General features: G+C 42.4%; 2 protein-coding genes and 2 pseudogenes across 2 annotated transcripts; 2 read left to right on the forward strand and 2 right to left on the reverse strand.

The window, feature by feature from the left end:
• Positions 1-531: 531 nt before the first annotated feature.
• LOC135556864 (protein sel-1 homolog 3-like) lies at positions 532-2,277 on the reverse strand (annotated as a pseudogene).
• Positions 2,278-6,934: 4,657 nt separating this feature from the next.
• Positions 6,935-13,551, reverse strand: LOC135556865 (protein sel-1 homolog 3). Its single transcript, XM_064990290.1, is given in 9 exon segments — positions 6,935-7,009; positions 7,275-7,358; positions 7,360-7,396; positions 7,627-7,734; positions 9,378-9,470; positions 10,539-10,662; positions 10,665-10,889; positions 10,892-11,114; positions 13,525-13,551. Coding segments are annotated over 9 exon segments (996 nt in total).
• Positions 13,552-14,038: 487 nt separating this feature from the next.
• On the forward strand, positions 14,039-16,259 carry LOC135556866 (proteasome subunit beta type-11-like; annotated as a pseudogene).
• Positions 16,260-16,753: 494 nt separating this feature from the next.
• LOC135556334 (proteasome subunit beta type-5-like) lies at positions 16,754-24,823 on the forward strand. The gene is made up of 3 exons (XM_064989454.1): positions 16,754-17,027; positions 18,128-18,434; positions 24,269-24,823. The coding sequence occupies exons 1-3, from the start codon at positions 16,809-16,811 to the stop codon at positions 24,556-24,558; spliced, it is 816 nt and encodes a 271-aa protein (XP_064845526.1). The 5' UTR covers positions 16,754-16,808; the 3' UTR covers positions 24,559-24,823.
• Positions 24,824-25,276: the final 453 nt, after the last annotated feature.

The raw sequence follows: 25,276 nt of genomic DNA on the forward strand, positions 1-25,276 counted from the left end.
AGGGAAATCTTAAAGCTACAGCGTAAAATGACATTCTAGAAGATTCTGTGCTTCCAACTTTATGGCAAAGGTTTGCAGAATGCCCTTTCCTGTTTCAGCATGACAATGCCCCCATGCACAAAGCGAGGTCCATACAGATTGGTTTGTTGAGATCAGTGTGGAAGAACTTTCCTGGCCTGTACAAAGCCCTGACCTCAACTCCATCAAACACCTTTGGGATTAATTAGAATGTCAACTGCAAGCCAGGTCTAATCCCACAACATCAGTTTTTGATCTCATTAATATTTTTGATCTTACTATATATATTTGACCTTTATTTAACTAGGCAAGTCAGTTAAGAACAAATTCTTATTTAGAAAGACGGCAGAGGAACAGTGGGTGCCTTGTTCAGGTGCAGAATGCCAGATTTTTACCTCGTCAGCTCGGGGATTTGTTCTAGCAACCTTTCGGTTACTGTCCCAACACTCTAACCATTAAGCTACCTGCAGCCCCAATGGAATGGAACCAAGTCCCGCAGCAATGTTCCAACATCTAGTGGAAAGCCTTCCCAGAAGAGTGGAGGCTGTCATAGGAGCAAAAGGGGGACCAACACCATATTTATGCTCATGATTCTGGAATGAGATGTTCGACTTTTGGCCATGTAGTGTACGTTTAATCGGTTTCTGATGATCAATGGGAAATCATATCCCTCCTCTGCCAAAACCACCAATTTATATATTCCCTGGGGATTCATGAGGAAAATAATGAGTTTTGATCTGTACAACTTCTGATGGTTACTTTTACATAAGAGTAATTCTGAATTCTAGAGGCTTGATCATAGCATACAGGAAATGACAGTCACCTGGGAACTGCCTGCAAGGGCTGATCTGTTGTACACTGATATGGCCTGATCAACAGTTCCAAGCATGCTGCTAGATTAGTAGTAGTCTACCATCTTCAGGAAACCTGGAAACAGAGAGAAAGCCTGAGTGCCAGTCTGTGCCAACTTCTTGTCACCCCTGGTCATGCCAATGACATCAATGGAGTTTGCATGAGCCCAAACAGATATGGGACCAGGCTAACAGAGAGACAGGTGCTTTATGTAAACTAGCTTTTCCACTAGTGGCTCAAGGCTTTGTGATGACATTGTCGTCTGTAAGACAGAAACTCACCAGAGTCATGTGGGGCATAGTTCATTGTGGAATGGTTGTAATACATCCATTTACAGTCATAGCTCTCCTTCATTTCCTGCAATTAAAAAAGAGTGGTAACTCAGGTGTAAGTGAAGGTATCATAATGGCTTCTGGTCATTCACGTCCCTTTCTGTTAAGGCCTTGTATGTCTCAAATGAATCTCTACATCTGAACTAAATTATTTTAGAATAATATGAGAGATGATACTATGAGAGATGTAACTTTGCATAAGAAAATTGGATTTAAAGTGCCAGACTCCTTACCTCACATAGGTAGGCAACATTATTTTGTGCCACAACCCGACCTGTTGCTGCTGCCAGAGCATACCTCACCAGAGCCTCAACCATTTAGGAAGAATAATCGCACACACACGCACATACACATACGCACACACAAACACACGCACACACCGTAACATTGGTGATTTGATTTGCCAAATCAAATGAATGTGAGTCAAATTGGACGGATATTCTAGAGTCTATTTTGCTTCTCTCACCAGGGAGCACTGGAGGTAGGCTTGGAGAGCCTCCTTGACCCTGTATCCCAGGTAACCATTCTGCTCGCAGATCTGTTTTAGCGTGCTGGAGGACAGAACAGATAATAAATGATACATGAAAAACCTAATTGAACCACTAAGGAGGTTCATCACATATCGAAATCAGCTAAGTATTGTTATTACATTATCATTACATCATTATTACCATGACCTACAATAACCTCAGTGATTAAAGGTTTACTCTGGCATCAACTAACTCGTTACTCATTAGACTCTAAGAAAATGTGAGGGACACTAACTGCTTCATCTGGGGATTCATAAGACATGTGTGCCTCAACAATAAGCAGGGTCATTCTCTCTCTATGCCACACTGTGACATGGCACTTATTCTTAGATATGCAAATACCCAAGACCTGTCCTTGAATTAGCTCGGTGCAGTGGACCAAACAGGAGCTCTCTTCACTCACTGAGAGGACAAAATACTAATATCACAGCCCTCTTTGTGTCCTGGGAGACCCTGTCCAGGTCTCCTGTGGACAGGTACCAGGCTGCCTCCACCGCCCTGACCAAGTGGCCATACAGGGAGGAGTACAGGGAGTACAGGAAACACACGGATTTTTAGATCTTTCATAAATCTGTCAAAGGCTTTCAAATTAAAACTCAAGTTGATTTTAAAAATGAGCTGTGGTCCTACCTCATTCTTCTCTGAGTGGTTTGGGTTCTTTCCATTTGAAGTCCCCTACTTGCATAGGACATGATGCTTACCAAATGTAATAAGATAGAGTAGTCATACATGGATGAAGAATCCTCCAGCTCCATGGCACTCTTAGCGTACCACTTAACTGCATTCCTTCCATCCTCAGAGACACCCTTTTCACCCCAGAAGCTTTGCTAGATGTTTCTGCATAAATCAAGAGTTATGTCATTTTCAAATGTATTCCCTTGGATCTTTCCTAACTTGACGTAGAAGGCATTTCTAGCTACTGTAGTTTAGAACTAAAGCTAAATTATGTATAAGTCTTTTGATATACCTGTGATTCAACGTCTCCTCTGTCAGCTTGAAGTTTGAGAAACTGAAAGGCGTCACCTGTCTCATGAGTCAGGCTGTTCAGATGGTCCTCGTTGCTTATACGAATGTGCTGAGTTATAGATTGCTTGGAATGAGAAGAAATGTGTGGTTAACGTTATACTCATCAAACACAGTATAACTAAAATCCCTAATTTCTCTCTATAAACTCACCTGTTGTAGCAATACCATCCCTTGGTCAATAGTGGTCTGTGCCCCAACAGTAGTAACCATACCCCATGTCAGTTTTTGTCAATTCCATGTGTGTGTTTGTAGCCCAAATGCATGAGGCCTTAATGGTTGTCTCCCAGTGCACCCAATCAGACTGTAAATATGACCCTGAAATACACAGAGGTCATAAAAAGGTTATTCATGGGTCAGGGGTCACACATACAGCTGAGGATAGAGGTGCCATTAGTAGCAATAACAGCAGGTGACTGTTGTGCAGTCCTTACTTGCCTAGTAGCCTTGTGGTTAGAGAGTTGGACTAGTAACCGTAAAGGTTGCAAGTTCAAATCCCTGAGTTGACATGGTACAAATCTGTCGTTCTGACCCTGAACAGGCAGTTAACCCGCTGTTCCTAGGCCATCATTGAAAATAAGAATTTGTTCGTAGCTGACTTGCCTAGTTAAATAAAGGTTAAAAAAAGTGGTGGTGGTAGCCAAAACAGGAGGACGTCTGGCTCAAATAACTTAGTTATTTGTCTGTTGAGACAGTAGGCTATTGCAAACCTAAGCACGACACAAACAGGTTGTCTAGCAATATCATGTTATTTCTTCAGGAGGGGAGTTACATAGGCAAGCTATACAGTATGTAGCCTACACAGCATAACAAACAAGCAAGACACGGATAGGCAAACAATAGCGATTGAATGTTCTTTTTTCAATATCACTGCAAACATTGGCTAAACAGGAGGCAAGACTCTTGGCTATATGACAGCGTAACTATAAAGATTACATCATCACACAAAACAATTTATTTTGCCCCAATGCAATGTGTAGACTTCATTTTTGTGTGTGTGTGTGTGCTACGGCAATATCCGTTACAACAGACAGAGAAGGTTGAAGCCTTCATATATATTTTTGGAAGGTTCTTTCAAATTGCAGCTGTTCATGAATATGAGGCAGAGACATAGGCTATATCATCATATCGATGAAATTGGTTGAGGGTTCAGAAGATGGTGAGTAAAGAGAGAAACGTGAATGTGTGTAAATAACACAGAACGTGATTTGGATCCTTAGATTGGAGAAAGAAGTATCCAGAGGGCTGTGGCGGGGTGAAAACTCTGTTTTCGTAACCTCAGCCTAATTCATTATAAGTGGCAGCCGTAACTGTATGGTGTAGATACTGTACATGAAACCCAAAAAATGGAGATGCAGTCAAACTACTTGCAGGTTATGTAGGTTTGAGTAAGGCACCTGCATGAAATGGGCAGCCTACAGGGAATATAGTCATCTTGCTAGGTCAAATCAAAGCACATTTTATTTGTCACATGCGCTGAATACAACAAGTGAGGAGGGGACGACGACAATACAAATAGTCTGGGTAGCCATTTGATTAGCTGTTCAGGTTAGAGAGTGGCTTGGGGGTACAAGCTGTTAAGAAGCCTTTTGGACCTAGACTTGGCATTCCGGTACTGCTTGCCGTGCGGTAGCAGAGAGAACAGTCTATGACTAGGGTGGCTGGAGTCTTTGACAATTTTTAGGGCCTTCCTCTGACACCGCCTGGTATATAGGTCCTGGATGGCAGGAAACTTGCTCCCAGTGATGTACTGGGCTGTACTCATTATCCTCTGTAGTGCCTTGTGGTTGGAGGCCGAGCAGTTGCCGTACCAGGCAGTGATGCAACCAGTCACGATGCTCTCGATGTTGCAGCTGTAGAACCTTTTGAGGATCTGAGGACCCGTACCAAATCTCTTCAGTCTCCTGAGGGGGAATAGGCTTTGTCATGCCCTCTTCACGACTGTCTTGGTGTGTTTGGACCATGATAGTTTGTTGGTGATGTGGACACTAAGGAGCTTGATGCTCTCAACCTGATCAACTACAGCCCCATCGATTAGAATGGGGGCGTGATCATTCCTTCTTTTCCTGCAGTCCACAAAAGTCTCCTTTGTCTTGATCACATTGAGGGAGTGGTTGTTATCCTGGCACCACATGACCAGGTCTCTGACCTCCTCCCTATAGGCTGTCTCATCATTGTCGGTGATCAGGCCTACCACTGTTGTGTCGTCAGCAAACCTAATGATGGTGTTTGAGTCATGCCTGGCCATGCAGTCATGGGTGAACAGGGAGTACAGAAGGGGAGTGAGCACGTACCCCTGAGGGGCCCTCGTGTTGAGGATCAAGCTGGCAGATGTGTTGTAACCTACCCTTACCACCTGCGGGCGGCCGGCCAGGAAGTCCAGGATCCAGTTGCAGAGGGAGATGTTTAGTCACAGGGTCCTTAGATAAGTGATGAGCTTTGAGGGCACTATGGTGCTGAATGCTGAGCTGTAGTCAATGAACAGCATTCTCACGTAGGTGTTCCTTTTGTCCAGGTGGGAAAGGGCAGTGTGGAGTGCAATAGAGATTGCATCATCTGTGGATCTGTTGGGGTGGTATGCAAATTGGAGTGGGTCTAGGGTATCTGGGAGGATGTTGTTGATGTGAGCCATGGCCAGCCTTTCAAAGCACTTCATGGCTACCGACGCAGGTTACCTTCACTCCTTGGGCACAGAGACTATGGTGGTCTCTTGAAACATTTAGGTATTACAGACTCAGTCAGGTAGAGGTTGAAAATGTCAGTGAATACACTGTATTTGTATTTATTTGATTTGATTTAAACAGGTCAACATTCACAAAGCTGCGGGGCCAGATGGCTTACCAGAACGTGTACTCAAAGCATGAGCGGACCAACTGGCAAGTGTCTTCACATCAGCTATCGAGAGAGTTATCACCCAGTCATCCAATACAGCTGGTGCTCTTGTGCATGCTTCAGTGTTGCTTGCCTCGAGGCGAACATAAAAGGCATTTAGCTCGTCTGGTAGGCTTGCATCACTGGGCAGCTCGCGTTTGGGTTTGTCTGTAATAGTCTGTAATAGTTTTCAAGCCCTGTCACATCCGACAAGCATCAGAGCCGGTGTAGTAGGATTCAATCTTAATCCTGTATTTACGCTTTGCTTGTTTTATGGTTCGTCGGAGGGCATAGCAGGATTTCTTATAAGCGTCCAGATTAGTGTCCCACGCCTTGAATGTGGAAGATCTAGCATTTAGCTCGATGCAGATGTTGCCTGTAATCCTTGGATTCTGGTTGGGATATGTACGTATGGTCACTGTGGGACTGACGTCGTCGATGCACTTATTGAGAAGCCGATGACTGAGGTGGTATACTCCTCAATGCCATTGGATGAATCACAGAACATATTCCAGTCTGTGTTTGCAAAACAGTCCTGTAGCATGGCATCCGAGTCATCTGACCACTTCCGTATTGAGCGTGTCACTGGTACTTCCTGCTTCAGTTTTTGCTTGTAAGCAGGAATCAGGAGGATAGAATTATGGTGAGATTTGCCAAATGGAGGGCGGGGGAGTAAAGGTGGTCTAGAGTCTCTGAGTGTGGAGTAAAGGTGGTATCAATATTTTTTTCCCTCTGTTTGCACAAGTGACATGCTGGTAAAAATGTGGTAAAACTGATTTAAGTTTGCCTGCATTAAAGTCCCCGGCCACTAGGAGAGCCTCTTCTGGATGAGCATTTTCTTGTTTACTTATGGCCTTATAGAGTTGGTTGAGTCCGGTCTTAGTGCCAGCATCGGTCTGTGGTGGTAAATAGACGGCTACAAATAATTTAGATGAGAACTCTCTTGGTAGATAGTATGGTCTACAACTTGTTATAGAGTACTCTACCTCATGCGAGCAATACCTCGAGATTTCTTTAATATTAGACATCACGCACCAGCTGTTGTTGACAAAAAGACACACACACCCAGCCCTCATCTTACCAGACGTAGCTTCTTCTCTGTTCTGCCGGAGCATGGAAAATCCCGCCAGCACTGTATTATCATTGTCGTCTTCAGCCACGACTCGGTGAAACATAAGATATTACAGTTTTTAATGTCCCGTTGGTAGGGTAATGGTAATCGTAGGTCATCATTTTTATTTTCCAATGACTGCATGTTAGCAAGTAGAACAGATGGCAGTGGGAGTTTACTCGCTCGCCTACGGATTCTCAGAAGGCAGCCCAACCTGCATCCTTTTTCCTCCGTCTTTTCTTCACGTGAATGACGGGGATCTGGGCATGTTCCTGGGAAGCAGTATATCCTTCTCGTCAGACTTGTTAAAGGAAAAAGCTTCTTCCAGTTCGTGGTGAGTCATCGCTGTTCTGATGTAAAGAAGTATTTTCGGTCATAAGAGACGGTAGCAGCAACATTATGTACAAAATAATTTAAAAAATGAGGTACAAACGAACAAAATAGCATAGTTGGTTAGGAGCACATACATCCTGTATGTTGTTGCTGTAGTGTCCCTTGTGGGATTAATAAAGTGTATTCAATTCAATTGTATGGTACCTTAGAGCCTTGTATGGAGAAGTCTAGTCAGATTCATGTCCAGAGAGTCAGAGATGTGTGGGCTCTGAATGCCTGATCTCTCCCCAGACACCACACACACCTGAATTAGGATCTCTCCTAAACAGCAGACATGATGACATGTCCTTTATTAAATCATAAGACATAATGTACATCTCCCATAATGCACGTTGATATCCAATCATACCACAACCTATCGCACAAGGACAGCTTCATCACATTCACAGCCTAGCATAGCATCACAAGTATCAAGTGAGAGCAAAACTCTGACAAATACACAGTGACATCCTATCTGGTGAATCCACAACAAGTTGTCATGCTATGCCTCGCCTGGTTAGTGAGCTGCATCAGAGGAGTGTCATATTCACTGTTCTGATCAACGTGATGGAGGATCTTCTTGTCACACCACTGCACCAGATAGACCCACATAGACACTGTTACCCTGGGGAAAAGGAGATTAATGAGATCTTTCACATTCCATTTCCTGTGTCACTGTCACTATTCCATGGCTGCCTCAGGGAGGAGATTGAATGGATTTGTGTCATTGTAAACTGTGATTACATCTTGATTAGATCTTAGATTATGCATCCATCCTTAAGCATCCATAGAACACACCCACCCACTGGTATCATCTTCCACATATGTTTTTTTGCTGATCTTTCAAAGCGTCTTTTAAAGCATGTAGACAATAAAGTACATTTCAATGTGTACATTTTAGTCATTTAGCAGATGCTCTTATCCAGAGTGATTGGTAAAGAAGATGACTCTGACAGACATGACAGCTCTGCTTCTAGCAACTTTGCAGTATCCATTTTTTGTGTGTCATTTTTTTTTACACGCATTTTGCTATACCCTCAATAACATCTGCTAAATATGTGTATGCGACCAATTAATTATGATTTGATTTACAATTAGTCCATTCACCTTAAGTTAGCTAGGTGGGACAACCACGTATCACAGTCATAGTAAGTAAATGTCTCCTAAATAAAGTAGCTATCAGCAAAATAAGAGCTAGTGAGGGGAGAAAGGGTCAAATGAGTGTTAGTTTATGAAAGGCTTTTTTCTTTTTTTAACTGTGTGAAAACTGATCTGTTAAGTGAAATCAAAAATGTAAGTGAAACGAGGTGTCAGCTTTGAAAAGAGACACAGATCTTAGCCTACTGTAACTGGCCTAAGGAGGTTAATTGGAGTCAGAAACTTTGGATGGCAGATGCTATCATTTTCAAAGTGCTAGTTCATGGACTTTTTTAGTTGAACTTTAAATGAACCCACTGTGTAAGAGGCCACAAAAATGTATAATTAATTTGGCATTATACCGGTTATAACTATTCATGTTGTTGTGAGTCATTCTAGGTGACATTGTCATTACACAAGCAGAGAGCTTGTTGTCCACAAGATTATCCAAATGATCAGCTGCCATGACAATGTAAGGAAGTTTGTCATAAATGTAAATAAATGATACAATTTAGAGTGAATTCAGATCCAAACCTGTGTCACGACTTCCGCCGAAGTCAGTCCCTCTCCTTGTTCGGGCGGCGTTCGGCGGTCGACATCACCGGCCTTCTAGCCATCACCGATCCACTTTTCAGTTTCCATTTTTTTTGTCTTTGTTTTCTACACACCTGGTTTCAATTCCCCCCATTACATGTTCATTATTTAACCCTCTGGTTTCCCCCATGTTTGTGTGCATGTTTGTTTTATTGTTAGGCTGTATCTGACGGCTGGTATTATTGTTGCCGAGTTTTGTTGTTACGCCATCACCGATCCACTTTTCAGTTTCCATTTTTTTTGTCTTTGTTTTCTACACACCTGGTTTCAATTCCCCCCATTACATGTTCATTATTTAACCCTCTGGTTTCCCCCATGTTTGTGTGCATGTTTGTTTTATTGTTAGGCTGTATCTGACGGCTGGTATTATTGTTGCCGAGTTTTGTTGTTACGCCAGTTTATTTCATGGTACCGGTATTCTTCCAGCTCCATAGTATTGTGTTTGTACTGGTGTTTTCTTGAATGAAATACCTTGCTCATGCATCTCAGCTCTCCTGCGCCTGACTCCTTTCACCAGTTACCCACAGCCTTGACAACCTGGGCTGCTCCACAGTGAGGAGGCGGGTTCTCTCAAGATCTATGTTGATGAAAGGGTGGATCTTGTAAATCACTTCAAAACTCTCTCCAGTGCTAACCAGGTTTACCGATGACGTGGATGTCGATTAAGACAGCCCCACGCACCTCTCTGATTCGGAGGGGTTGGGTTAAATATAGAAGACACATTTCAGTTGAATGCATTCAGTTATACAATTGACTAGGTATCCCCCTTTCCCATTACCATTGGGAATCAACATATCTACAGTGTCCACAAATCAATGAAAGGAAAATCAAAACATTAGTATACACTACAACTAGAAGGACTGAGGACACCATGTTGAACCAAATAATATGTCAGTGCTTTTTTCTTGTCTCAATTCATGGTGAAAGAGAGCATCTCTCTGTTTGGGTTGATCTGTGACCCAATAGAACCTTCTCCGGTAAGAGGGGAATAAGGCAACCTCAGAGTTACACACACGGATACTTTATTGACACACACACTGATAAAATGAACATGGAAAGGTAGTGGCATGGTAGTGGTTCTGAAACAGGAGAAACAGGTAATGAATGCACTATACACAATACAACAACTTATAGCACAAGTAGAGAAACACGTTTTTTTTTAACAAGGGAAGGACTGTATGAAAATGTACATTCTACCGGCACATATTCCAACACAGCTATAAACAAAGGCAGCATACAACAATAGTAAGAACAAACTACGAAGAACCATATGCAAATGGCACACAAATCACTTTGTGCACACACAAGTTCAGAGATACCAGTCCAGCTGTTGTTGTGCAGGATAGAGATGAGCTTGCTGCTCTCTCTGTGACTGCTTGAAGGAGACAGAAAGATAACTGCCTTTGATTGGCTGATCCCACTGTGTGATAAGGCCCCTGGCAACCATGACCTCCTAGCAAACAATCGGTTTGGTTAGGACCAGAGGTGTGAAGGGTCAGTTTACGACCTTTAGCCTAGCCTGCTTTGCTCCAGAGGGGGTGGGGAGCCTACTGCGGGAGTTAAAAAGTTGCAGAGTTTGTGTCCCTGAGAGTGGGCTGTGAGATGGTGTGCCGAGAGCCTCTGGTAGGAAATTCATAACACATGGGAACCTTAAACTGTTCAAAGTACAAGTGACAGCCAGGTGAGTTTAATTGAAACACACATATACAAAAACATGATTGGTTGATTTAGACATGACCGGACTCATGTGGGCAATGGCGGATTCTGCCTCTGGTCAGCTGCCACCTCAGATCAGCCATCCACGAGGGACACCCAGGGTAAGTCTGGCTGGACTCTTAGAGGGCGGTACTGCCTGGAGCACCTTGAATGACCTCACCAGGGACCCATGGTATGTGCTGTTGGTCCCATTGCCTTTGTCTCTATTGCCTTGGTCAAGGTGGTCCAACCAGGCTCCTCAAACCATCACATTACGGATGTCCAATGTGTGCCTGATGAAGAAGTCCTCTCTGTAGGCCATGTCTGGAGGGAATGTTAGCTTCTGAATGTGTTCCATCTCCTCTTGAAGACCCGGACTCCTGTCTTGGTTTGTGTGGAGACCACCACCTCCACTTCCACCTCATAGGCCCTGGAGCACTGGTACCTAACTCGGACCACTGAGCCATCTGTCATGTCTGGGGCCTAGTCAAACTGTATGTAATCATCATGTAGCACTGTACTCTCTCCAGCTGGGGGTGAGGATGTAGACGTGGTGTGGGATGAAGACTCACATAGTGACTGGGAGTATGTCCATCATATGCTCGCTTGGTGTTCAGAAGGCCTCTCCTTGAATGGTCTGTCATAACAAACTATAATACATGGGTATGATCCTTTATCAAATCAAGAGAAATAATGAGTAAAGCCTCAGGACTTTTCCTCACTTAGTATAACTTGTTTGTAAGATTCATTCTGAGATGCCTCTGGCACTGGTAACTAGCAGTGTGTGGCTGGAATATAATCTATTTTGTTAGAATTTTTAACACTGGTAAGACACATATGCATTCAGATTTAAATTGATGAACAGTGCCAGAAGCCTAGTGGGCCTAGTATGGTATCTACATATTAAACATCATATGTTGAACAAATATCATATTTTAAACGAGTGACACTTAATAACCAGGAGCTTAATGTGACATTTGTGGATATACTGTAAGTTGTGAGAAAAATAAAGTGATGTGTGGAGGTAGCCTGTAAGCATAATGATAGGAATAGCTGTAATAGACACACAAGCCAAATATTTACACACGTTTGCAACTCATTTAAATAGACTACCCAGAAATTGTTTGCATTTTTCAAGTTTAAAATTGCCTATGGACTAATCACTCTACCGCATTTGAATTATATTAGAAAGTCAATCATTTGTATTTCTTACCAGCAAGAACAAAATTCCAACAGTGATAGCATATCCACAAGGGTTATAACTTTTAAAAATGTTCATTTTCAAGAGTGCACTTCATGCAATTCTTGACATTCTGTCTTCTCGAATTTGTTCCAGGACTGAATTGAATGTTATTAAATTCACAATCAATTTGGGGTTAGAATTCATTGAACTTAAAATAATGTGATATTTTTTGGGGCCAAATGCAGCTGTCTGTAGCCTTGTCTCTACTCATCAGTTCAGTGAGACAGGTGGAGTTATATGGTGCCACCTGTTCTGCAAGTCTATTGTAGTATATGCAGTGCCAGGTAGGCTACCTGACTTTTACTTTTGCAGATAACACCTGGGCAGAGAGCAACATTTGCATATTCATAGAATTAATCATAGAAATAAAAATGAAAAGAATGGGCTTGGAAGCTCTAACCCTGGCAATTTGACTTGTACACTCATGGGCAAACTCACAATGGCTGCCTGGCATTGTGATGCAACAATACAATCAATTATCTATCAACTAATGCTGGATTGCCATGGTAATGTAGAAAGTGAATTCAAATTATGCGAACTGATGGGGCTCATGCAATGGAATGTGTTTTTTATAATGTCAGTTGAGTTGACTCAAAAAATCACAGCACAGATTGAAAGGTACACTTCCTGCTTTTACTTCCTGTCATAAGTACACTCAAAATAGCTGCCAGTCCATTATGCAATTGTCACGTTCTGACCTTTATTTCCTTTGTTTTGTCATTATTTAGTATGGTCAGGGCGTGAGTCGGGGTGGGCAGTCTATGTTTGTTTTTCTATGATTTGGGTATTTCTATGTTTTTGCCTAGTATGGTTCTCAATCAGAGGCAGGTGTCATTAGTTGTCTCTGATTGAGAATCATACTTAGGTAGCCTGGGTTTCACTGTGTGTTTGTGGGTGATTGTTCCTGTCTCTGTGTTTGCACCAGATAGGGCTGTTTAGGTTTTCTCACGTTTATTGTTTTGGTAGTCTATTCATGTATAGTTTTCTTTATTAAAGAACCATGAATAGAAACCACGCTGCATTTTGGTCCGCCTCTCCTTCAACTCAAGAAAACCGTTACAGCAATCATTGGCTTAAATAGAGACGCCTTTTCTATTCATTACATTTTTATGGAATGATTGCTATAGTCTGGTTGCCTGGCTACCAAATCACAACCCTCTGGCAAAATGCCAAGCCCACTAATGTTTCCTGTATGGTAAAAAAAAAAAGTCTAAAGGGGATCCTTGGCAAAGGTGGACGTCCCGACTCGGAAGTCATCCGATGACTGTATGTGAATAGTAGTCAGGGGAGAATGACTGCCACCTCTCATTGAAGCCACGAGGTTCAAGGCCAACAGCTGTACTGCAGGAATTGTTTGCAGAAAACAGGATCTCTTATTATAGTGAATGGGAAAACGGCAATCTTCGTGGTCATTCTTCGTATAATAAATATGTTTCGAAGTCAATCATGGTGCCAATAATTGTTTCAATTACACCAGATGTATGTCCTTGAACCGACTATTTTAGAATCGCACACAGAAGAGGTTACAAGAATAATTTAGTTGCTAATGGCAGCCTGAAGAACAGTGTTGGCCTTCAACTTCAGCTACTCAATGAGAGGGGGCAGCACTGATCTAGCCTGCAACAAAATTTTCCTAATAACTTCTCTGTGTGCCATTTTAAAATAATCAGTTCAAGGACATACGTTTGCTGTAATATAAGCAATTATTGCTACCATGATTGTCTTAAAAAATATACAATTATTTACATGAATATTGACCACGAATATTGCCATTTTTCCATTCACTATAACGGGGATCCTGTGTTCTGCAAACAATGCCTGCAGTATCGCGGTCATTCTTGAACTTCATGGCTTCAATGAGGGGGCAGTCGTTCTCCCCTGGAAATCACCTCATTGAAGTTGAAATGTAAAATGGTTAAAGTAAGGGGGTTTGGTAAGGGTTAGGGTAAAGTTTAGGTTTTAGGCAAGTGAATTTCAGAAGGATTCCGGATAGCACGAACCCACCGATTTTAAATTCAGGATGAGTCATCAGGCAAATAGTCTGCCTCTGTACACAGGCCAATGTGCAGCCTACTTTTTAAACACATGTGTGCATGTTGATGGCTCACCAATAGGGAGATAGACTGAACTACTGACACAATCTAATTTCATAAATCTAAATCAACACAGCATACCAATATGATTTATGAGACAGGTACCATGTTCAGGCACAGTTTTTGATGACTGACGTGGTTTACTCCATATTTAATGCATTCCGGTAATGAGGTAACGTAATGCTATTGATATAAATTATACTTTTTATTACATTTAGATCACTGCATCCTCACTCTCAGAGACAAACAGACCTCGACTGACTCTCAAAGACAAAAAACATTAGAATCAATCATTGACATTGGAGAGGAAATAAATAATCAATAAATAAGTTATTTTACATATTAACGGACCCATTTTTTCAATGGCATTACAGGATCTGTATGGTTTCAAGGACTATTTTCTTGCCTAGATGAAAATTTTCAGCATCACTTCGAATAGACCAGGAAAACACCTCCTTGCATTCTGGGAAGAGAACCAGAGATACAACAAGCAGTGACTTGTTGTGGAGCTACAGTTGAAGCCCACTGCATCTTTGTATTGATACCTCAATGAAAGCCCCATACAGTTTGGCCAAATCAACACAAACATTGCACCAAACACCATCACGTCTGTCGACTGTGCCCTCTGGAGAAGGATTCTGACTCAGGAACTCCGGCTCTACCAGCTTCGCTATGCCAGGAGACTGTCCACAGCTGGTGCTGCCAAGCTGCTAACCCACATGATGCACCCGTTAAGGGCACTGAGCTGTGTGTTGCGGCCACTCTGTGTGGCTGTGATGGAAGAGAGGTGGATGGGTCAGGAGAAAAGATCAATGATGGGGAGTGAAACAGATGATCAGGCAAAGACAGCTGCAAGTGAACCAATCTCTCAAGCAGAGGGAGAGGATAAGAGGCAGTGCCTCTCACCAGCCATGAGTGGGCAGCACTGTTCAGGTTTCACATTGTTTATTTAAGTTAAGTGCACAAGTACAGTGAAATGTCTGCTGGAGGTAGAGGTAGGCAGGTGCTCTCTGGCCCAAGCCTGTAATATGTCTGCAGGGAAAGCTGTTCTCTGTGGGTTCCAGCTCACCCTATGCCTACTGTGTGCAGGATGGAGGGTTGCGGTGGAGGAACTCCTCTCACTGGCCAGGGAGGCTGCGTACATGGCCACACATAGAGACGTAAACTCTGGTAACTTTGTGGATGTGTACCATGTCACCTCACATGGGTGAACTTGCACCGATAGAGAGGAGCTCAGAGAGGAGTATTACAGAGAGAAGGAGAGAGAAAGAGGGAAGGTAAGGACAGAGGAGGGACAGAGAGGGGGAAAGGGGTGAGGAGATCGGTAGTTAGGGTAATAAAGAAGGCTAGTGTGAGGAGAGAGAATCTTAGCAGAAGAAAGAAAATAAGAAATGTATATGAGCCAATAATTGCAGCCTTTTAGAGTATTGCTGAAATTAAATGTTAGACTACATTACTACTACATACTACATTTTTATAAACATCAGAGGTCATGATTTAATTTACTTTAAAAACCTTTTGGACCCACTTGAAAGTATAATAACAACATTATTCACCATATGTAACCTAGGAAATCACATTTTAGACTTAGATGAGCTAGAAGTACTTGATTTAGAGTACTTGATTTTATCAGTCTCGGACAACTGTGACAGAGTTAAGAAAATATTTTATTTCTGATAAGTCATTTTTCTGAGAAGTCATTGATGAATGCAAGATGTCCTTGGACTGCAGAAAGAAAGTTGGGCCACAAGCACAACCTGGTCCTCAGATGTCCCTGGACTGCAGAAATCAAGTTGGGCCACAACCTGGTCCTCAGATGTCCCTGGACTGCAGAGCAGAAGTTTCGCCACATCCTGGTCCTAAACTTGCGTCTGTCCCCTTCCCCCTCATCAATGAGACAAACATGGGGATTCTGCGGTAAAGCTGAAGGATTGCTCAGGTTGCATGAGGATGAGCAGGCCTTCTCCATATCATAACACATGGTGGAGGCTTGGCACTTGTCCCTGGGCTCTGTCATAGAGGAAAACATGGGAAATCTGTGGTAAGGCTCATAGAGGTTCTCAAGGAAGCTCACCTCTGGGGTTGGCTCATCTCCCTTGTCCATATCGCTCCACATGCTGGAGGCTCAGCGCTGGCGGTGGGGTGAAGGAGGTGCTATCTGCCAAGGGAAGTAAGTCCAGGACGTCTCTGCTGGGTACGCCGGCTCATCAAAGGACATGCATGGTTCCTTGGGGTAGTAGGGTTGAGACTTCCAAGACTCAACAGAGTCAGCAGCAGACAGGTAATCTCTGAAACTTTCCTGATATTTGTCTTTGACATCTTTGTTTGCTTTCGCAGTTCTCTGTCTTTTACTGTATGTGCATGGACTCCATCTTGTCTGTGAAGTAACCACACATCAAAAAGCTGTATCGCCACAAGAATAGCTGTATCGCCACCTTTCCTCTTCATAGTGAAAATTGGAAATGAAGTTCTTGGAATGACAAGTTTCTTGTCTTTAGAAAATTAGACTTTAGCAGCATACTTGCCATAAACCAACACTGCTTTTATGACATTATTATGACATTAGAATTGTGATGGCATTCATTGTTTAAGTATACTAAGGGAGGTGGTGGGGGGAATCCATTGAAGTGACTATGGGTAAATCTCACTGTGTCCAGAGATCTTTAGTAATAGAAAAACGACATGCATCTAACACTGCATCATTGTGAACCATCACATGTTTAAGGGTATTTCTTTATCATAGGTAAGCTAATGTTTACATAAGCCCATAGTGAACTTTTGTAATCGATATTGTGAAGTCGATAATGAACTATTGGAGGACCATCTCGAAGAAAACTGAACGAGGTGCAAAACTGCAAATCTGTGACGCATTTCCTTTACCGGCAAAACTGTTTTGATAACAACGGAAGTGGTATTTTCATCATTCTTAGTTTAAAGATGGCTCTTGCTAATGTGTTGCAGAGTGAGTCAGTAGACTTTTCAAACTATGGTCGCAAGTGTCGTGGCTTCACCAGTAGTTTGTATGAAACGGAGTTGGGTTTGGAGTCTGTAGGGGGAGATAACCTCTCTTTCGCTGTGAGAACTGTCTGCTCTGACGGAGATGGGCCAGAAAGAAAGATACAATTCCTTCATGGCACAACCACATTAGCCTTCAAAGTAAGTGTACTCGCTACCAAATATGGTTGATAAATGAAGATGTCCCACTCGGGCCGTTTACCATTGGAAAAGAAAACAACATAAGTTCCGGTCTGCTTAATGGGTGGTTTTAGGCACCAACGCATTAGCGGCTGGTCTGCTTATTTCAATTCGTTTACTGTACATAAACCAGAAGGAATGAGGGAGTGGGATGTCTCGCTTCGCCTTTAACCCGTTTGCACGATATGCTAGCTAACAAGTAACCATTGTTTGAGAGCAATTAATCGCGCGCTCACATAACGTTACAAATGGATTCCCCGTTGGCTAGCCATTTAGATATTTATATGGAACCATCAATCCAGGCTGTATCACAACCGGTCGTGATTGGGAGTCCCATAAGGCGGCGCACAATTGGCCCAGCAGTGTAGGCCGTAATTGTAAATAAGAATTTGTTCTTAACTGACTTGCCTAGTTAAATTAAGGTTGAATGTACATTTTTTTGCAGAATATTAAATACATAGTTCCAAAACAAAGCTTTGCCGTACCAACGTGATGTGCATTCCATAACAAGCGCATCTCACCTATGCTAACTCTTACTGGTCAACTGTGTACGCGATCACATTACCAGTTACCTATAACCCTGCGTAAGTGTCCTTAGGCAACTGAAGATATAAACAACACATTAAATGAGCACATAAGCAGGCAAAAATGACTACTTCATGCCAATGGTCATTTTAGCTAGTCATATAGCTAACTAAGTTTAAACAAGAAGTAGCCTAAAAAAAAAATGTTTTTTCCTTTATTTAATAACTAGGCAAGTAAGTTAAGAACAAATTCTTATTTTCAATGATGGCCGTGGAACAGTGGGTTAACTGCCTGTTCAGGGGCAGAATGACAGATTTGTACCTTGTCAGCTGGAGGTTTGAGCTTGCAACCTTCCGGTTACTAGTCCAACGCTCTAAACACTAGGCTACCCTGCCGCCCCAAGGGTTGCTAGTTATTCTGAAAATAACTTTAAACAATGACACCTGAAATAATCAAGTCTAGGGCTATATAGGCCTAGCTATTACCCCTTGGCTAGCCATTGTCTAACTTCTGCCTCCATGTCCTTTTCCCCACAGTTCCAGCTTGGTGTGATCGTGGCGGTGGACTCCAGGGCTACAGCAGGCGCCTACATTGCCTCCCAGACAGTGAAGAAGGTGATAGAGATCAACCCCTACCTGTTGGGCACAATGGCTGGAGGGGCTGCTGACTGCAGCTTCTGGGAGCGCCTGCTGGCCCGCCAGTGCCGCGTCTACGAGCTCCGCAACAAGGAGCGCATCTCTGTGGCAGCCGCCTCCAAGCTACTGGCCAACATGGTGTACCAGTACAAAGGCATGGGCCTCAGCATGGGAACCATGGTGTGTGGCTGGGACAAGACTGGACCAGGTATGGATGTGATATGATGCTGGCGTCAATGTGCTAGTTTAGCAGTAATGCTTCTTTCACTGTCCCTGGCCTCTTACTGGGCTCGAACTAGAGATTCTCTGCTTTGCAAACACGTGCTAGCCAGTTGCGTTGCCAAAAAGCAAGCAATTCAGCGACCCGAGTGAAGATATTTGAAGCTGTGGAGTGAGCTTATAGTTCGCATAGCCGCGGGAAGTAGTTTGGGGGTGGGGATGCTGGGATTTGTTGGTGGGGCTGTGTGATGCAGAAATATTTTTTCTTAACCCGCGCTGATGTCTTTATCAGTCCGCTAATATAGGACTAGTAAAGTCCCAGTGCACTACGTTTGTGATCATTTTTATAACGGAATTGATTTGAATTTGAGTGTTAACCAGCATTTGTAACTTCAATCTGATAATTTCCTGTACAAAACAGTTAATCTGATAATACTTGTGATATATAAAAAATACTTTGATATGTTTTCCAGTTTCTTGAAATAATTTGCAAATGCAACTTATTTCTATGTGTAAACCTAAATGGTCCATTCATTCCTTTTAACATTTTAGTAGATGTTCTTATCCAGAGCAATTTACAGTAGTGAGTGCATACATTCTCATACTTTTTTGCGCTGGTCCCCCATGGGAATTGAACCCACAACCCTAGCGTTGCAAGCACCATGCTCTACCAACTGAGCCACATCATCACAAACCACTTAATTACCGTATTGTGCATTATTTCCCTTCATGGAAATGGAAAGTCTACAGGTATCTAACCTAGATGACCAGCCTATGTACAATACAGTAATGTACATTTACATTAAGTGGTTTGTAAGGACAGTAAATTAATACTGCACAAAAAGTGGTTGTTTTCCATGTTATTTGATCAATGTAGTTTTTTTTAATTTGATGTGGATGTTTTGTCTATGACCATAACGTTGCACCTTTTGATGTAAATGTTTGAGGACAAGGTTTTGTTCTTACTGTATACATTGAGAATGACAATCGCATGACAAAAATGTTTCGGGGGGTGCTGCAGCACCCCTACTTCCTGCTGCTATACTAGTACGGTGTTATCGCTGTTACATCAGAGATTACCATAAACTATGTGATGAAATGTTGTCTTGAAGACTGTTAATTTGTTTTGGCTCTAGTGTTCCATATTACATGTGTATTTGCAGGACAAAATAAACCAAGCCAAGCATCACAAAGGTCTGCTCGCTAAATTCCTTTTCCACGGGCTCTCACTCAATTGTGTTCCGACCGCTCCCTCTACACATACGTGCTGTGTGCGCCTACAGAAATAAAGGCCTATAAAAAAAAAAGATCTATCTGATGGGATACCCAAGCTACATTCCTTGCCAAAAGTTGAGGGCCCATCTCTGATCGAGGCTATTAACCCCCCCCCCCAACATAGACAGTTTCAACACTGACAATATGCAATAACATTAGTTTGATAAAGACAGAGCATATTTTCATCAGAATCATTAAACCTAGGCCTACTCACCAAACCTATGTCATGGCCATAATTCAGTGTAGAATTGTTAATCCATTTAGAAAATTCCTAGGACCAACATAATGCAGTAAATCGAATGTCTGTATATCGAAAAGAAGACAGATTTTAGTTTGTAACCCTGAAAAATGTCTTTCAACTTGCCAAATTGCGCCTCATTCCAAATTATCCCTCTTTGAGAATAACTGTTCCCAACGCAATAAGCCAATCACTTCACACTCTTCTGTTCTCTTCTGTTATATTACATCATATTTTCTTACCATAAAATAGGTGTTTTGACTGTGATAATGGCTCGGGAAATAAGAGCATCTTGTCTGCTAAATTAACAAGGCTATGCCATTGCACAGCCATAGGCTTCAAATCAAGTGCCACACTGCTGAGGTTACTACCTTTTTTGAAGATTGAAGATATAATATAACCAGTTGATATTACAGTTTCAATTAATGAATCTTAAATGGCACTTGTTTTTTTTTTTTGTATTGACTGGAAGAAAAAAAAAATATATGATGCAATTACGATTTGTTATCTGTAATGGTTATAAATTAGGCGTTGTTGCACACTGTTGGCACATTAACTAACATATTCCTCTCAATTGTACATTTTTAGCTTGACTCATTTTGACGTTATAACTACTTACATCTGCTCCCCCGTAATGTTTTGTCAGCCATCTTTGTTGAAGAAAGCCACCAGGGACGGGTGGCTCGCATCAAATTCATTATTGGAACCACTCGATATGATTGGTCATATAAAAACCTTGGGACCCAAATGCATAATGAGTGCTCTAACTCTCCCTTGTGGTGGTCTGGAGTAATGAAGCTGTGATGCTGGGGTACCTCTAAGTCCCGCGGTGTGAACTCGCTACTTTTAAAGGAGGAACCACTATAGATAAATGTGCCATTTTTTTCTAGTACGGCCCTCATTCTAAAAGTAGCATTTTTTTTCTCATTTGAGTACTCAACAACAAAAAATCATAGTACTCGAACAGTCAAAAAAAGTCAACCCCATCCTTACAGACATGTGTAAGCTGGACAGGGACAACATATAATCCATTCTGTTACACACAGGGGACCAGCCCTAGTCTATCAGATCATGCTGTCCGAGACTGCAAAATTAGATAACTAGGGATCTGAATTTTGAATTGCACATGTGAGCCACATAAAGATTGCAGTAGCCTAAATGTCATATTTCCTATGAGTTATGAATGTATGGTACGTCCTTCCCCTTAAAAAGGAGAGGTGCATTTCCTCCCTATCACGCTGCATATTAAAGTTGTTGTGACTAAGGAGTGCAGTATAGACTACAATAAGAGACGGGACACACCATAACGACCACAGAACATCAGCCGCATGTCTCTCTCGTCGTGATGTGTTTTGTCCTATACTTTTATTTTTAACCCTAGCCCTCGCACGAGGTCTTTGGTAGGCCATCATTATAAATACGATTTTGTTCTTAACTGACTTGCAGAGTTAAATAAGTTTTAAAAATTGTCTTTTCATTTCCTGGTGAATTGCCACCGTCCATTGACGCTCAGCCGGGTGATATAACGCACACAGCCGTTGGAGCCAAAATGCAAAGCGTGTGCAAAGCTGTCATCAAGGCAAAGGGTGGCGATCTGAAGAATCTAAAATATATTTTGATTTGTTGAGCACTTTTTTTGGTTACTACATGATTCCAAGTAGAAACCAGGAACCAATACATCAAGTCAGTTAGGAAAGCAAAGGTTAGCTTTTTAAAACATAAACTCCAAAAAGGTCTGGAACACTGTAAAGTCCATGGAGAATAAGAGCATCTCCTCCCAGCTCCCAGGCTGGCTACCCCAACCCCGGCCAACAGCTCTGCACCCCCCGCAGCTACTTGCCCAAGCCTCCCCAGCTTCTCCACCCAAATCCAGATAGTAGATGTTCTGAAAGCGCTGCAAAACCTGGACCTGTATAAATCAGCTGGGCTAGACAATCTGGATACACTCTTTTTAAAATTATCTGCTGCCGTTGTCGCAACCCCTATTACTAGTCTGTTCAACCTCTCTTTCGTATCGTCCGAGATTCCTAAAGATTGGAAAGCTGCCACGGTCATCCCCCTCTTCAAAGGGTGTGACACTCTAGACCCAAACGGTTACAGACCCATATCCATCCTGCCCTGCCTTTTCTAAAGTCTTCGAAAGCCAAGTTAACAAACAGATCATTTCAAATCCCACCGTACCGTCTCCACTGTGCAATCTGGTTTCCGAGCTGGTCATGGGTGCACCTCAGCCACGCTCAAGGTTCTAAACGATATCATAACTGCCATCGATAAAAGACAGTACTGTGCTGTCATCTTCATAGACCTGGCCAAGGCTTTCGACTCTGTCAATCACCGTATTCTTATCGGCAGACTCAACAGCCTTGGTTTCTCAAATGACTGCATCGCCTGGTTCACCAACTACTTCTCAGATAGTTCAGTGTGTCAAATCGGAGGGCCTGTTGTCTGGACCTCTGGCAGTCTTTATGGGGGTACCACAGGGTTCAATTATCGGCCGACTCTTCTCTGTATGTATCAATGATGTCGCTCTTGCTGTTTGTGATTCCTTGATCCACCTCTATGCAGACGACACCATTCTGTATACATCTGGCCCTTATTTGGACACTGTTAACAAACCTCCAAACAAGCTTCAATGCCATACAATTCTCCTTCCATGTCTTCCAACTCCTCTGAAATGCTAATAAAACTAAATGCATGTTCTTCAACCGATCAAGTCATAAACAGCACAATACTTGAAGCATTGCGAAGAGCTGCTGGCAACATGCACGAAAGTGCTGTTTGAATGAATGCTTACGAGCCTGCTGCCGCTCAATCAGACTGCTCTATCAAATATCAAATCATAGGCTTAATTATAACATAACACAAATACAAGCCTTAGGTCATTAATATGGTCAAATCCAGAAACTATAATTTAGAAAATAAAATGTTTATTCTTTCAGTGAAATACGGAACCGTTCTGTATTTTATCTAACGGATGGCATCCCTAAGTCTAAATGTTGCTGTTACATTGAACGACCTTCAATGTTATGTCATAATTATGTACAATTCTGGCAAATTAATTACGGCTTTTGTTAGGAATAAATGGACTTCACACAGTTCGCAACGTGCCAGGCGGCCCAAACTGCTGCATATACAGTGGGGCAAAAAAAGTATTTAGTCAGCCACCAATTGTGCAAGTTCTCCCACTTAAAAAGATGAGACCTGTAATTTTCATCATAAGTACATTTCAACTATGACAGACAAAATGAGAGAAACAAATCCAGAAAATCACACCATAATTTGCAAATAAATTCATTTAAAAAATCCTACAATGTGATTTTCTGGATTTTTTTTCTCATTTTGTCTGTCATAGTTGAAGTGTACCTATGATAAATTACAGGCCTCATCTTTTTAAGTGGGAGAACTTGCACAATTGGTGGCTGACTAAATACTTTTTTGCCCCACTGTACCCTGACTGCTTGCACGGAACGCAAGAGAAGTGACAATTTCCCCTAGTTATAATAAATTCATGTCAGCAGGCAATATTAATTAATATGCAGGTTTAAAAATATATACTTGTGTATTGATTTTTTTTTTTAAAAGGCATTGATGTTTATGGTTAGGTACATTGGTGCAACGATAGTGCTTTTTTCACAAATGCGCTTGTTAAATCATCACCCGTTTGTCGAAGTAGGCTGTGATTCAATGAGAAATTAACAGGCACTGCATCGATAATATGCAACACAGGACACGCTAGATAAACTAGTAATATCATCAACCATGTGTAGTTAACTACTGATTATGTTAAGATTGATTGTTTTTTTTTATAAGATAAGTTTAATGCTAGGTAGCAACTTACCTTGGCTTCTTGCTGCCCTCGCATAACAGGTAGTCAGCGTGCCATCCAGGCTCTTCGAGTGCAATGTAAGGCAGGTGGTTAGAACGTTGGACTAGTAACCGGAAGGTTGCAAAAACAAATCCCCGAGCTGACAAGGTAAAAATCTGTCGTTCTGCCCCTGAACAAGGCAGTTAACCCACCATTCCTAGGCCGTCTTTGAAAATAAGAATGTGTTATTAACTGACTTGCCAAGTTAAATAAATGTGTAAAAATAAAAAATAAACGTCAAATGGGTGTCCAAAAATACAGATTATCGATTGTTTTGAAATCGGACCTAATTAATCGGTCGACCTCTAGTACAGACATTATTGCCATGTGTAGGAATACAAACAAAAATATATGGAGGGGTGTGAGGGGCAAAACGTTTTTCTGTTGCCTGAGGGCACCAATGTAGTAGTAGAGGGTTAACATTTCACCTTCTAACGCCTTCCAGGCCTCTACTACGTGGACTCTGAGGGGAACCGTGTCTGCGGGGACCTGTTTGCTGTGGGCTCTGGCTCCATGTACGCGTATGGCATCGTAGACAGCGGTCTGAAGCAGAAGGACCTGACTGTGGAGGAGGCATGTGATCTGGGTTGCAGGGCCATCTACCAGGCCACTTACCGCGACGCCTACAGTGGAGGACAGGTCAACCTGTACCACGTACACAGTGAGGGCTGGAACAGGGTGTCCCAGTCCGATGTCTTAATGCTGCACCAACAGTACCAGGCAGAGAAGGCATAGGAGGGGTAGGGGTAAAGAATGAAGCCAGAGGGACCATTCAGTTTTCGAAAAGTGTTTACACACATCCAAACTTGGCACAGTATCTGGTCTATTGAAAAATTACCTTTTATAGAATATAAGTAACCTTGCTGTCACTACACATTCCTTACTGTGCCTGGGATAAAGGGGTGTTACTTGTGTTAAACAGTGGCTTTGCTGACTTAACTCATATTTTTTCCCTTTTGACTGCTCTAAAGTTTTCAATAAATGTTCTCATTCATTCTCATCTTTCTAACGTGCTTTTTTATTGGTAGCAGAGAATTTAACAGACCAGTAATCATTTACAGATCCCATTATTGCCTTGAAGGATTAAGGCAAAGGAGATGCACTACATGACCAAAGGTATGTGGACACCTGCTCGTCAAACATCTCATTCCAATCATGGGCATTAATATGGAGTTGGTCCCCCTTTTGCTGCTATAACAGCCTCCAATCTTCTGGGAAGGCTTTCCACTAAATGCTGGAACATTGCTGCAGGGACTTGGTTCCATTCAGCCACATGCAATAGTGAGGTCGGGCACCGATGTTGGGCGATTAGGCCTGACTCGTAGTCTGTGTTCCAATTCATCCCAAAGGTCTTCGATGGAGTTGAGGTCAGGTCTCCGTGCAGGCCTGTCAAGTTCTTCCACACCGAACATAGACAAACCATTTCTGTATGGAGCTCACTTTATGCACGGGG

Source organism: Oncorhynchus masou, chromosome 15, assembly GCF_036934945.1.
Source record: "Oncorhynchus masou masou isolate Uvic2021 chromosome 15, UVic_Omas_1.1, whole genome shotgun sequence".
Lineage (NCBI taxonomy): Eukaryota > Metazoa > Chordata > Actinopteri > Salmoniformes > Salmonidae > Oncorhynchus > Oncorhynchus masou.

Excerpts from the sequence above, each read along its gene's own strand:
- LOC135556334 (XM_064989454.1), top strand. The coding sequence starts at position 16,809 with ATGGCTCTTGCTAATGTGTTGCAGAGTGAGTCAGTAGACTTTTCAAAC. Across the intron at positions 17,028-18,127 it reads CAACCACATTAGCCTTCAAA|TTCCAGCTTGGTGTGATCGT; the intron begins GTAAGTGTACTC and ends TTTTCCCCACAG. Across the intron at positions 18,435-24,268 it reads CTGGGACAAGACTGGACCAG|GCCTCTACTACGTGGACTCT; the intron begins GTATGGATGTGA and ends AACGCCTTCCAG.